At 37.9% G+C, this 15,684-nt stretch overlaps 1 protein-coding gene across 1 annotated transcript in view; it reads left to right on the forward strand.

Annotated features, from left to right (window-relative positions):
- sntg2 (syntrophin, gamma 2) overlaps positions 1 to 15,684 on the forward strand; it is a 115,165-nt gene that overhangs the window by 50,876 nt on the left and 48,605 nt on the right. The window contains exon 8 of the mRNA XM_067454917.1: positions 3,487 to 3,578. Within this exon, the coding sequence (XP_067311018.1) occupies positions 3,487 to 3,578 (92 nt within the window). The remainder of the gene's footprint in view (positions 1 to 3,486; positions 3,579 to 15,684) is intronic.

Genomic DNA, 15,684 nt, shown 5'->3' on the forward strand with positions numbered 1-15,684 from the left:
ATAACTACAGAAGTAGAATTTACATGCTAAAATAACTCAATTTAGGCTACTACGGAGCTTGTCAGATCCAGTAGAAGGTGATGTGATGTAGCAGGTAGAGGTAAAGTGATTATCTGGCAAAAAAAAGAAGAAAAAAAAGAAAAGATAATTAAAATAGATAATTGTAATAAACCTGAAAAAATAATAATAAAATAATAACCAAAATGTTTTTTATTTTTTTGTGATTATTTATTATTATTTTTTTCAGGTTTATTACAATTATCTATTTTAATATTTTAATAGTAATTTTTTTCTTTTACTATTTTTAAAATATATATTTAAAATGCACATATTTTAAAATAATTAAAAAAAATAAAAATGATAATTTAAAATAATATTTTCATCTGACTTGTATGTATGTATGTATATATATATATATATATATATATATATATATATATATATATATATATATATATATATATATATATATATATATATACACTGTGTATATATATATATATTTAAGATGTTAAGGGTGGATACATATTTTAAGATATTAACAAATATTTTAAGCTATATATATATATATATATATAGACATGTGCCGATTTTCGATAATACGATTTATCACGATAATGAATATGCACGATATTGTTATCGTGGGCACTTTAAAATATCGTAAATAATAATTTATTAACAATTAATATTTTTTTTATAATGCACTCAAGAATATTTTGCCAATCAACCGTATAAATGCTCAACACTGCTGTATTCTGCGTCAAAGGGACACGCGCTCAGATATAAACAAGCCCAACGTGCGTTTGCACATGACTGAACCGGTGAAGGAGACGCGCTGCTGAAGTGCCGCTCAGTGACAGCAGAGGGCGCTGATGAACTGCAGAATGCAGCAATTACCCCGGAAACCCACAAACAAACAAAACGCGTGTAGTTTTTAAAACAGCCATTCGTTTTTTGTAATCTCAATGTTGTTCATCACAGCACTAGGGCTGGTCGATTCCGAAATTTTTGGAATCGATTCCGATTCCAATTCCTGTTTCCGGGAGAGTCGATTCCAAGAATCGATTCCGCACTGTTGTTTTCGATTCCTTTTCGATTCTTCTTTTTTAACAAAATCGATGGTGAACCTAGTTCCGGAGTGACCGCAGGATACAAGGATGTAGAAAGTATCCTTTTCCGAAACTTTATTTGTAAAATGATGATACATTTCCATAACTCTGATGAATTTTAAATAATGGACTCTCCTGAAATGGCCCATAGCCCAGAAGTAAATGTGATTTAGCCTAATAAATAAAAAGGATAGCACATTATTCATGGATGTGGATTTATTGCATGTTTAAAACTACATGACATGTCTAAAATGCATGTGCACAGTTAAGTTAAATGACTACGTTCAAATAAGTGCTTTTGCACAGAATGTACGAGGCAAAATAACCACAATATTAACAAAAACAATAATATAAGAGTGCGCAGTTTATTTGTCAATCAGATGCGCGAGCAAGTTGCGTTCATTACTATAGCAACACTTGGTCATTAAGCTGTACTCTAGTCTAGGCGCATTTTCTTTCAGTTATCAATGGATTAAAGAAAATAATAGAAAATTGAAATAAGACCCTCACATCTGCATCTGTAAGCAGCGCTCAAAACCTACCGTTGTGGACAAGAGAACCATTTCACAATTTAAAATTATGGAGTTTTTTGTGTGCAAAATGTAGCAAACTTGTCCACGATGCAGGATCAAAGAAGGAAACAATGACAATAAACACTATTAAATTAAGTGAATGAAAGGTATAGTAATAATCAGCGATATGCGTTCACATATGGCTTGATTTGAACATTTCATACCATACAAATAAGTAGTTAGAATTACGTTCTAGTGGCGTCATCACGCAATGACGCAAAAAAACGCTGAATTGCTTTATTTTTAACTCGTAATTTGAAACTAACTGTTCAAAAGAACCTCTTGCAAAAAAAATAAATAGACTTCCAATCATTATTAGTAAGCGAGAGACAAGTGAATAAAGAGGAGTCAATTCCCCGCAATGGAATCGATTCCCAGCCCTACACAGCACCAAATACTCAATACTTAAAGACTTAATAGGCTATTTATTTTCAAACTTTAACATTTTTATGTTTTAATCTGTACTACAACATGCCCTAATGATTAGAACTGTTCTGATTATTTGTTATTGTTCAGTAAAACTTTGAGATACGACTTCATTAGTGAACATGTTAATTCATTATTACCAAACTGACAACGAAAAATTCTTATAAAGAATTATATATTCTAAGTAATGTTAATTTCTTAGTTACTGTTTAATAACATTAAAATCAAAATAACTTTTTTAATGGACCAAAGATAAAACTAACAATGATCAGTATTTCTTAACTAACATTAACAAAAACATTATACTTTCTGTACCAAATGTAGCTGTTGCTCAATCTGAGTTAATGCATTAAATAATGAGACCCATTTTTGTAATTTGTAAGCCTACCTGTTGTTCTTTATAGTCTAATTCTTTTGCACTTTAATCTGTTTAAAATTGTACTTCTACAGCTCTGAAAAAAATCCGGAGACCACTTAACATTGATTTCTCATTGATTTCTCTTAATTTTTTTCCCAGAGCTGTATATATTTTTGGTGCATTATTGTATTTAAACATTCAGTTATTTTTGTTATTACAAAAATAGTTCTTAAAGCTGTTATGCTACGGCAGCACTTTTTTTTGTGCAACTTATTTCAATATCGTGATAATATCGTATATCGTGATAAAACTTCAGCAATTAATCGCAACATGAAAAATTGATATCGGCACATGCCTAATATATATATATATACATTTGTTCTGGTTTATTTCAATAATCATTTTCTTAATATTTTAATGGTTAAAGATTTTTTTAAAGATTTTTTTTAACAACCTTTTTTTTAAACAGATGTTTGCTGGTTATAGTAGCATCCCTGTCAGTTCCACACCCGATGCAAACCTGTGCTCTCCGCTTTTTTCTGCCAGCGTTGGAAAGCCTCCTGCGCTTGTCATGAAGTGACAAAGACAATCTAAATTTGTCCAAGGCATACCATTTTTGCAGAGTAAAATGACTTGAATGCACATCACATTGCAACTAGTGAGCAGTAAGTTGTGAGTCAGATGAAGGCAGTGTGAGCTGTGCTGAAGGTGAATCTCACGGGACTGATCGGAGCAGCTGTGCTACTGTATCTGAGCTGATTTCAACAGAGCCGCGGCTCAGATGCTCCTCCATCAAATGCACTTTTGAGCTCTTTGATGGCCGTGTCAGAATTTCCACGTCTTGTGTGTTTCACGCACTCACCTTAGCCATAATCTCCTGTGACTTTGGTGTCCATGGCATCGTGACAACCTAGAAAGCGGCTTAATACACATCATATCGCTGGGATTTACCACAGTAGATTTGCACACATATGAGCTCTGCTTTATATAGAATATATACTAATCTGCCATATTCCCTCAGGTTCACCCGGACCGTCCAGCGATCAGAGTAGCAGAGCGTCCTCGCCGCTTTTCGACAGTGGTTTGCATTTAAATGGGAACTCAAGCAACACGGTAAGTCACCTTTTGTATCGTGGCGAGCATCACTTCTGTTAAGGAGCTTATTCATAAGCCTCGAAAGTGAGACGGATGACAGAATCAGGCTGAAAATGCCTTTCTCAGATAGAGAGGTGGAATTGACTCCAGCATCTCTATTATTTTTGCTCATAATTAGGTTTAGTGATTTGAAAAAACCATATACTGAAAAAAAAAAAAAAAGATTTCTTACTTTGTTTTCCTTTAGAAGTCTCATTTTTCTGACCCCATTGTTTCAAACTTAAAGGGACAGTTCACCCAAAAATGGAAATTATCCCATGATTTAAAGTAGTTAAAGGTTACAACTGCTGTTATGATGTAGTTTTTTTTTTTTTTTTGAGGGGCACTCTCGTCATAAATTACTATTTTACTGTCATCATGTAATTTTTTATCATAAAACAATGGACACATATCTCTTCAGGAGTGTTAGACCTTTCCAACAATATATAGTTTGTCATGATTACATTAGGATTTAATAGTAATATAGTGAAGTAAATGTAGAATGCCCGTATACGTATATGAATTCCTTCATTCAGCCGGACACATTCAAGTCAACTTTATTTATATCGCACTTTTTACAAGTCTGATTGTTTCAAAGCAGCTTCACAGTGTTAACAAGAAGATAATGCAACAGAATTTGATTCGGCTGTACAGCCGCTCTGGAGGAAACTGTGATGTTATTAGCTAACTTCAATTATCATATAGTGTCAATCTGGGCAGATCGGTAATATAGTTGAAATTTAAGTTTCCCCAACTGAGCGAGCCAAAAGCAACAGTTATATTAAAATATATCCTGGCTCTTCCAAGCTTTTGTATTTGCAGTGAATGTTACTTTTGAAGCCCAAAAAAGCACATACATCCATCATAAAAGTTAATAAAGGTCTTTTTGTAATAAAAATATCCATATGTATAACTTTATAAAATATAATCACTGGCTTTGTTCTGGTAACGGCCGTACGCAAGGCTAGTTCCGGCAGAAGAGTGACCTCTGAGTAGAGGTCTAACGATTGATCGCAGCGATAACCGACTGCTGGAACATATATAGAGAATATATATATAAATATAGAGAATAATTCCCGCTGGAGTGACTTTGGAAACATTTTTCATGCTCAAACAGCAACATTACACACTAAAGAAAGATGAACGTGGAAAAAGTCTTCTTTAAAATGTTCAACAATTTTCAGATATGTCTAAAGGTTTGAAGTCTATCAGGTTATCATGAGCTTATTGATGTAATTTAATCAATCTGTTATTTTCTTCCATCTGTCACTCCGGCCCAGAGGCTTCTCTTAATATTTAGTTTATACAGAGTTATGTTTCAAGTTTACTTGTGCAACACAAAAATATTTAGTAGTGTGCAAAGTTGCTACTGTGTTCTGAGTTTTTGCCAGGGCATTTTTATGTGTTTGCTATAGAATGATCTGGGTGTTGCTATGTGTTTGCTATAGAATGATCTGGGTGTTGCTATGTGTTTGCTATAGAATGATCTGGGTGTTGCTATGTGTTTGCTATAGAATGATCTGGGTGTTGCTATGGGGTTGCTAGAGTGTTCTGGATGTTTGCTGGATGTTGCTATGGTGTTTGCTAGGATTTTCTGGGATTTTCCTAGGCTTTTTCTAGGGTGTCCTGGGTGTTTGCCAGGACATTTCTACGGGGTTGCTAGGGTGTTCTAGGTTTTTTCCAGAACGTTTCTATGGGGTTGATAGGGTGTTGTGGGGTTTTGCCTAGGCATTGCTCTGGGGTTGCTATAGAATGATCTGGGTGTTTGCCAGGATGTTTCTATGGGGTTGCTAGGGTGTTCTGTGTGTTTACCAGTGGGTTGCTGCACTCTAAAAAATGCTGGGTTAAAAAAAAAAACAAGTTGGGTTGGAAATGGACTAACCCAGAAATTGGGTTGTTTGAACCCTAGTAAATGGACCCATTCAAACAACCCAATTTTTGGGTTTGTCTATTTTTAACAAAACTTTGGTGTTTTTAACCCAGCATTTTTAGAGTGTGTGGGGTTGCTAAAGAATGATCTGGGTGTTTCCCAAGGCCGTTTCTATAGGGTTGCTAGGGTGTTCTGTGTGTTTGCCAGGTGGTTGCCGTGGGGTTGCTATAGAATGATCTGGGTGTTTCCCAAGGCTGTTTCTATGACCAGTGTGTTCTGATTGGCACTTCAATGTCCCACCCCTTACCATAACTGCGGATTTCAACACACTACCAACTAACTAACTCAACCAGCCCCCGTCCTTTTATCCAGTGTATATCTTGGGCAGCAATTATTTAAATGAGGAATATTGTGTGGTGTTCATTCCTGGAAGAAAACTCAATACTTCAGTGGAGGCGTTTCAGGAGTTCAGAAACACTGACACTGATATAGAGAAGAACTCAGCTACATTACACACTAAAGACAGATGGACATGGAAAAAGTCTTCTTTAAAATGTAAACAAGTGTAAATATCAACATTATCAGATATATCTAAAGGTTTAAAGTCTGTCAAGTTATCATGAGCTTATTGATGTAATTCAATCAATCTGTTATTTTCTTCCATCTGTCACTTCTGCCCAGAGGCTTCTCTTAATATTTAGTTTACACACAGAGTTTCAATTGAGTTTAACCCTCTGAGGTCTGAGCTGGTTGGGGCCCTTTAGAAGTTTTGACATTTGTGCTTTTCTGACGACTATCTGAATGAACGTCATTGAGAGAGAGGCTGCAGAACGTGCATCATGTTTGTTTTCTTTATTTAGTTTTCTTTATTTAGCAAAAAGCACAACATGTTGTTTTTTATTATCAGTGTACACAAATACAAGTAGAAATGTAACAGATTACAATGATGTATAACACTTGCCAAATGATAAAAGTTATTAGAGTCTCTTTGGCACTGATAAGGAAAAAATTTACGCTGTCGTGCCCGCGCGATCATCAACCTTGAGGGGTTATTGGTGCAACGCAATATTTTTTAGTAGTGTGTATGTTGTAACTTATTGCCCCTTTACATCAAATCAAGGCTATTTTTAAAGGGTTACTTCAGCGATTAGCATATGGGTTTGTATCAGTAGAAACCCAGGAGTATATTTAAATGATCGCGCTTCTCCCCTTCATATCCCCCTGAGAGGAGAGATTTATGTATTTTATTTCTGGAAAAAATCAAATTAATGACCCAGTTTAAATACAAAGCTTAATGCTAAATCACTGAAGTAAACCTTTAAGCTTTGTATTTAAACTGGGTCATCAATGTAGTAGAAATGTGAACTTATTTTTGAATTTGGTGCCTTCTAGGCTGAGAAAAGACATTGTAATGTAAATGTATTTTTGGCTCATTGGAATGAAGGACAACAACTCCCAGAATGCACTTCCTTCGCTGCTCTGAGGTCGCTCCCAAAGCCACGCCTACTGGATCACTTGCCCACCGCGCTAATTTTCATAAAATCAGTTCAGTTATAGCCTGACAAGCCTGACCCACATCAAGTTGTTTGGTCTGGAAACTCACCATTGACAGCTCAATCTGAGGGGCGGATAAACGGTTGTCTTTCAAACTCCCTCTGCACGCGATAGGATAGCGCTACACCAACCAGAGCAACGAAGGTGAAGCGGAGCTAGTTGACAGATTAATCTTTCACCGTATCCGGTCGGCAAAACTCTGAACACATCTTCCCTTCTTAAGAATGACTTCAGTGCCGTTCTTTGTTCTTTTCTCAGAGAAAAGCTTAACTCCAAGTCTTCCAGAGTCGCGGTCAAAGCTGATTCGAAAGACCGGCGCCGTTCACCAGTTTCTGTGTTTACTAGAAGCACTCAAGCCCAACTCGGCCGTCGTCATTATGGCCCCACCCTCCGACTCTATACACGATGTGATTGACCAGAGTTTGGTGTTTACAGCTCAGAAGTGTATTGAGAGTTGCTAGACGACACTCGTAGCAGATTAGATTTGCTACCGCTAGGGTGCGTCTACATTTCTAGGCTAGTTCAGTTGGAGAACAGACACCACAATTAAAAAGTGAACGTGTTTGTTCAATATAATGCGAGGGAGTCGAGCAAACGTGTCACGGCACAAACGCTGCAGGAGTCAGATTACATTCATCACAAGAACGAAGAGCTGAGGTAAGCGCGGGCGTGGCAGTCGTTCACAGCGCGTGTTCAGTCTAGAGCGTTTTCAGTTCATGCCTTTGGATGTTTAACTTTCATAAGAACTCATTTGAGAAGTTGAAAAACTAATTTTGCTCCGCACCGCTCCGTTAACATGAAAGCCTGCAGCTGCCTGAGCCGAGGCTGTGAGTGCGATCACATTAGGGCTGCAGCTATCGATTATTTTTGTAATCGATTAATCTACCACTTAATCGATCGATTAATCGATTAATCGGATAATAATTACTTTTTCTTTATTAAAGAGCAATAAGAGACAATAAGACGGGTATCTTAAAATTAACATCTAATTTGTTTTCTTTTTAGAATAATTCAAATATACTCCCCGGTTTCTACCGATACAAACCCAAATGCTGAATGGCTGAAGTAACCCTTTAACTTGTGCACAGCTGGTGCATCCGGCTCTAAAATATCATTGAGACTTGAAAGTGCAGGACTCTTTTACTAAGTCTAGTTAACATCCGAAACTATTGTCCTAAATAGAAGCCTCAGCTGCACTGGCAGCCCATTCAAGCAGCAGATAGAGGTCATGTCTTTCTTTCTGACCTTCAAAGATCATTGCCAAGTTAATACAGTGCGGCAGCCACTCGACCTGATGGAGGGAGAATATCCTGCCGTCAGACGAAAGAACACGCTGCTTTAATCTCTATAGTCACGGGTCACATTTTCAACCAGAGAGCAAAGGTAAGGCAGACGTCTCACTCGATCTGCTCACAGACTACATGAACTCTGTGAGATTCACATGCATCACATTAATGTGACAGTAAGACTCGGGGGGGATTGCGTGTCAGCAGGTGAAGCTTCAGACCTCTGCAAGTGAAGCTCTGAGATCTGCATAAAGCCTCTGCAAATCCATTCACGCCTCGGCGCAATGTGAGAGAGAGGGCTGGAAATGTGAAATTCAATCTCTGAGTGCTGACAAATCAAGATTTCGGTGTTGGATGCGATCGAAAGGCGGTCTATAAATAGAACGGAGCTCAGAAACGATGCTGATTATAGTCATTAAATAGAGTTTTTGTTGCTGCCGTGATGCTATAGAGGAGTTCTAAACTCTGGGCCTCGAGGTCAACTTTCCTGCTGCGTTTTGCTCAAAACCTAAATAATCAAGCTAATCAAAGTCTTTAGGATTATTTAAAAGTTACAGGCGAGTTTGAGCACGGTTAGAACTAAACTCCGCAGGAAAGTGGACCTCGAGGGCCAAAGTCAAGAACCCCTGCTATAGAATGACCTGGGTGTTTGCCTGGGCGTTTCTATGGGGTTGCTAGGGTGCTCTGGGTGTTTGCCATGGTGTTTCTATGGGGTTGCTAGGGTGCTCTGGGTGTTTGCCAGGGTGTTTCTATGGGGTTGCTAGGGTGCTCTGGGTGTTTGCCAGGGTGTTTCTATGGGGTTGCTAGGGTGCTCTGGGTGTTTGCAATGGTGTTTCTATTGGGTTGCTAGAGTGCTCTGGGTGCTAGAGTGCCAGGGCGTTTCTATGGGGTTGCTAGAGTGTTTCTATGGGGTTGCAATAGAATGACCTGGGTGTTTGCCAGGACGTTTCTATGGGGTTGCTAGGGTGTTCTGTGTGTTTGCCAGTTTGTTTCTACATGGTTGCTAGAGTGTTTCTATGGGGTTGCTATAGAATGACCTGGGTGTTTGCCAGGACGTTTGTATGGGGTTGCTAGGGTGCTCTGGGTGTTTGCCAGGGTGTTTCTATGGGGTTGCTAGGGTGTTCTGTGTGTTTGCCCGGGCGTTTCTATGGGGCTGCTAGGGTGTTCCGGTTGTTTGCCAGGACGTTTCTATGGGGTTGCTAGGGTGTTCTGTGTGTTTGCCAGTTTGTTTCTACATGGTTGCTAGAGTGTTTCTATGGGGTTGCTATACACTGTAAAAAATTATTTAGAAAAAAGTTACCTGGTTGCCTTAAAATTTTGAGTTCATTGAAATTAAAATTAATACAATGAAAAAATTTTGAGATTCGACAACCTTTATTAAAAGATTATTAAAAGATTTTGTAAGCATATTGGGTAATTATGTGTGTGCTATTTCTGATGACGCAGTGAAACATGCCAAATAGTGCTATTTTCATGATTTATCACTTTTTTTTATGTGGTTCAGATATAAAAATATTTGGAGTTTCTATTTATTAAACTAATTTCCTTCATTGTATCAACTCAAATTTTTAATTTCAATAAACTCAAAATTTTAAGGCAACCAGGTTACTTACTTTTTTAAGTTAAACCAACAAAAACAACCACAAATTTTTTACAGTGTAGAATGACCTGGGTGTTTGCCAGGACGTTTGTATGGGGTTGCTAGGGTGTTCTGTGTGTTTGCCAGGGCGTTTCTATGGGGTTGCTAGGGTGTTCTGTGTGTTTGCCAGGGCGTTTCTATGGGGTTGCTAGGGTGTTCTGATTGTTTTCCTGGGTGTTTCTATGGAGCTGCTTGGGTGTTCTGGGAGTTTGTCAGGTCATTGATATGGGGTTGCTATAGGTTTTTTGTTGTGTTTGCCTGGAGGTTGCTATTGGGTTGCTAGGGTGTCCTGGGTATTTGCCTGGGCATTGCTGTGGAGTAGCTAAGGTGTTTTGATTGTTTGCCAAGGAGTTGCTGTGGGGTTGTTAGGGTGCTTTTGGTTTTTGGCAGGATGTTGCTATGGGGATGCTAGGATGCTCTGGGTGTTTGGCAGGATGTTACTATGAGGTTGCTAAGGTCCTCTGGATGTTTGGCAGGAGGTTGCTATGAGGTTGATATATAATGATCTGGGTGTTTGCAGAACATGGCTTTGTTCTGTGTTGCTTCTTACTGTCTGAAGTGAAAAGTCTCTCTGATGTTGGCATGGGTTCCTCCTTCAATGTTAGATTGATGATGTTTCTGCCATATTTTAAACAAACCTTTGTCTCTGCACATGAGAAATATTTGTAGTGATGTTTGCCTTAGCATACAATATGTGACACAGCGGTCACCATGGTGTGTTCAGATCAGCTCATTGATCAGTTCAAGATCAGATCAGCTCATTGATCAGTTCTTTGTAAATGAGAGCACGTTCCAGGAACAGAAGAGTTTCTTTTAATGAAGTTCTCCTAGACGCATCATCTTCCCACAGAAACATGGGAAGAATGCAGGAGGCCTTTTTCCAGGAAATATACTTCATTATTAAACATTGAATGGCAGCCAGTGTATCCAATTACCGTAAACAGATAAATTCTTCTATTGTTTCTCTCTCTGTCTTTGCCAGGCATGGAAATGTGCAAAAGCACATGCAGCGCTCTCTTGACTGCTGAGTCGACAATATTTGTGCTTCTTTCTTGTGTTCTTCAAATTAGTTTTTTTCTTCTTCTAATCCTCTTGTAGTCGTGGAGCTCGTCGCCCGCAGGTGATTATAATTCTCTGAGCTCGCCGTCCCCTCCAGGCTGCTGTGACATTGAGCTGATTGACAGTGTTTCGCTTTCATCGGCCGACGGGCTGCAGCTTTAGCATTTATTCATTTACATGCCTGCCAATAATTAGTGTAGCAGCTCTTTCTGCCAATGAAGTATATAAAAAAAGCTAAAAATACAGTAATGCTTGACCCCCCCCCCCCCCCCCCAAAAAAAAGAAAAAAGAAGAAAAAAAAAGAAAAATGCAATACCAGTAATACTAGTAGTTTGGTTGTACCAACTCTTACTTGAATGCTTACATACTCCACATATTTGTTCTGTGAAAACTGTTTATACAGCTAAACCAGCTGGAACCAGTAAACCACCTTAGACTATTTATTTTAAATATTCCCAGACAGCAACATAGTGTCTGCCCAGATCCGGCCCACATCTGGTACAGTCTACAAGTATCAGATGTGGGCCAGATCTGGGCAGACATTATGTTGCTGTCTTACAGATTGTTTATTACTGATCTATCTGACCATCTACCATCCATCCATCCATCCATCCATCCATCCATCCATCCATCCATCCATCCATCCATCCATCCACCATCCATCTATCCTTCCATTTGTCATCCATCCATCCAACTGTCCATCCGACATCCATCCATCCATCCATCCATCCATCCATCCATCCATCCATCCATCCATCCATCCATCCATCTGTCATCCATCCATCTATCCATCCATTAGGGCTGGACAATAATTCAATATCAATATATATCGCGATATAATTTTTTTCAATAACGGTGATATGATTTTTAAACACATTTCCGATATTTCGATATGACTGATGTTCAGGGCGCAGCCATCAGAAAGAGCAGAACACGATTGGCTTCTTGTGTGATGACGTACACCACGGACACGCAGCCAGTGCTCAGCAGCAGTAGTAGGCAGATAGATCCAACGCGGCACATTTTAGCTATAAGTTTCCTCGACCACAACACAAATGTGACTGAACGAACTTCCACAAGTAAGGAGAAATAAATAGTTGATAAGAGAAAAAAGACTAACTTTCTTTAGTGGCGTGGAAGTGGTTCGGCTATCTAAAGCACTATTCGCACGGGATTAGTATTATCTATGGACCTCTGTGATTTAGAAATGACTCCCCCACATCTGAGTTTTGCGTGGCGCATTCGCACGGGATAAGCAAAGCCTGTGATTTTACTCGAATTTACTGACTTCTCCCGGATATGATGTCAAGACTTCGTTAGCTGTATGAAATCATAAACAGGCATCGATATCGTTTTGATTATTTTACAGTAGCCTATAAATAAATATAATTTCGTTCAGTTAGAAAACAGACGCTATAAACTGAGCTCAGACCGGCGGCAGGAATCAGATTTAATTTATCACGAGTGAGAAGCTGATATAGGGCGGAAGATTCAGTTTCAAAACTAAATGTAAAAGCGCCTATTTAAACAAGCTTGTCATTGTACTGTACTGTTCTGTTATGTTTTTCATTAAGAACAGTATTGATGTTAATATTAAACACACCATTCAATCAGATTACTCCCAAATTGATACTCATTCTAAAGTGAAAGTATAATCCGTGCGGGTGCGGCTGCACGGGAATTCATAACGGTGCACATTATGAATGCAGACTTTATTCTTCGTGAAAGATAAAGATAGAAATGCTCACAGGAAGAAAAAAAGCTTGCAAAAATGATATACAATCCGCCTAATCCTAGCCAAATCACAGAGATGTCGATTCGCACAGGACTAATGTTATCACAGGACCTCGGTGTTCGGCAAAATATGGGAGGTAATTTGCGATGGAATTTTTACTTTACAAATTACAGACATGGCCGATTCGCACGTGATTAAGATCACAGACATTCTCTGCAATTATTACAAATCGCCAGAGGTCCCCAGATAATACGAATCCCGTGCGAATGGGGCTGATATTAAACTTCAGGTTTCAGTGTACTGCAAAATGTGCCGGAGAGGTGCCGACTAGGGGTGTAACAATACATCGACATAGCTGCATCAATCTAATGTCTAACAATACGATGCCAAGCGTTAAAAATAATCCATGTAGACTATTTATGTAAGAGGCAAGTGGCACATTTGTTTTAATACTTTCCACATTTGCACACAATGTCATGTATTAACACCATGCGTTCATTCTCGTTTAAATTACCTTTCAAAGCTTGTGAAAGACGGTCAGACATGGCTTCACGATAATGTATCATTTGCTCGTGTTTAAAGCCTTGCAAAAAGCAGCGTGCACTCATCTCAAACAGTGCTCAAATAATAGGCCGCAGAATTGAGTCTTCTTTTATTATTTTTTTTTGTGCATCAGTAGATAAAGGTATAGTTTTGCATAAAAGGAGAATATAGCGCTATGAATCGTTCTTCACTGAAATTTAAAACTTAAAAGAAAATGCTCAATAAACTGCGTCTGCGAAGTGAGAGTCTCGTTTATTTGACGGTGATTTCACATTTCTTGTTCGTATAAAGGCTAAATACAAATAAAAGGTGAACATTAATTTATTTGTACCGTTTTTATTTCTAAAATATTATATAGTTTTATAGGAGGAGGTTTCATAGACTTGGCAAATTAATTTTTCAGAAGTTTGTAGGTACAGAAATCCCTTGTGGCAGTTCTTGGTAGTTTTTCTAAAGCTTTTATATAGTTCATATCGATATCGAAATTATATCGTATCGACCAAAATTAAGAAATATATCGTGATATAAATTTTGGCCATATCGTCCAGCCCTACCATCCATCCATCCATCCATCCATCTATCCATCTGTCATTCATCCATCTATCTGTCATCCATCCATCTATCCATCCATCCATCTATCCATCTGTCATCCATCCATCCGTCTATCTATCTGTCTATCCATCCATTCATCTATCCATCTGTCATCCATCTAGCCATCCATTATCCATCCATCCATCCATCCATCCATCCATCCATCCATCCATCCATCCATCTATCCATCTATCTATCTATCTATCTATCTATCTATCTATCTATCTATCTATCTATCTATCTATCTATCTATCTATCTATCCATCCATCCGTTATCCATCTAGCCATCCATTCATCCGTCATCCATCTATCCCTCCATCCATCCATCCATCCATCCATCCATCCATCCGTCCGTCCGTCCGTCCGTCCGTCCGTCTATTTTAAAATATAAAATAAAAAAATTATAAAATATATATAGACTTATTTACGAAAAATATAAAATAAGAAAAAATCACAATATTAATCTAAACTATAATAGCTATCACAATGATGAGATATGACAATAGTATCACAGTATGAACTATTGGGCCTGTTTTTATGTGAGAAATAGTGGAATAGTTGCTGTTGATGTATCTGGAGGTGTGGCGGAGAAAGTGAAATGAAGAGCTGGTGTTTGTCTCCTCGTGAGAGACACACGCTCAGTCTGATCCATCTCGACAAGCCTGCGATATTTCATTCAGTGTCATCTACTGCAGCTCAACATGAAAGTCAAATCAAGTTTAATTATCCAGCCTGGGTCTGAATAAACAGCAGAGGAGAATCTGAGCTTCACATGTAATTGGTGATGGCTTGAGATGCAGCCACAAGTGAAAGAATCCAGTCAGAGCTAATTATGCTAAAAAGTGTCCTGTACAGGGAAAAAAAACTGAAGGACTGCTTGCATGTGCGATTATTATTTATTTTGATATATTTTCTGGTTTCATTTTAATTTTAGTTATAGTTATTGTATTGTGTGTTTCTGTAATTTTGTATTAATATTTAAATATTTTTATACATTTTTATTGTTCTGGCAGGTTGATAGAGTTGCTTGTAAGCCGTCTAAAGTGAAAAGTAACTTCTACTGTAGGATTCATGAAACACTTCAAGTTGCATTTCCCCTCTTCAAGTTTAGACTTTTTACACAAACCTAAAACATGTTACTTCTAGAAGCAAGGTCAGAAAATCTATATCTCCATCTTAAGCACACTGCAGCTACTGTGAAGCACCTGTACTGATATGTTTTGCAGAAAAATATTATGATTTGGATTTGATACGAGGAGATTTACAAGCTTACCAACCTCACCGACTCACCGAGCGAGAGATTCACACATGTCATGCATAATATTATGTTAATGCAGAGATGACTTATGGGATTTAGCTGGTGAAGTGAGTCGAGTGCAAATGTGACGCACGTTTTGAAAACTATAAACTGTGGACTTGACAAGCTGAATCTTTATGAGTCCCCAACAGCGTTTGCAGAATTGGGAAGCTAACTATAGTGTTTACTGTGGCGGAAACCTTCATCTGCTTTAGACTTACAGCGTCTTTCTGCCAAGTTCACTGCAACAAAAACTTTCTCTTACTTATTGCAAATATATAAAACATTATGTATATATACAGTACAGGCCAAAAGTTTGGACACATTACTATTTGTAATGTTTTTGAAAGAAGTTTCTTCTGCTCATTAAGGCTGCATTTATTTGATCAAAAATACTGAAAATTGTTTTAATATTGTGATATATTATTACAATTTAAAATAATTGGTTTTAAAATTTATTATACTTTAAATGATCATTTATTTCTGTGATCAAAGCTGAATTTTCTGGATC

The sequence above is a fragment of the Pseudorasbora parva genome, chromosome 10 (assembly GCF_024679245.1).
Source record: "Pseudorasbora parva isolate DD20220531a chromosome 10, ASM2467924v1, whole genome shotgun sequence".
Classification (NCBI taxonomy): domain Eukaryota; kingdom Metazoa; phylum Chordata; class Actinopteri; order Cypriniformes; family Gobionidae; genus Pseudorasbora; species Pseudorasbora parva.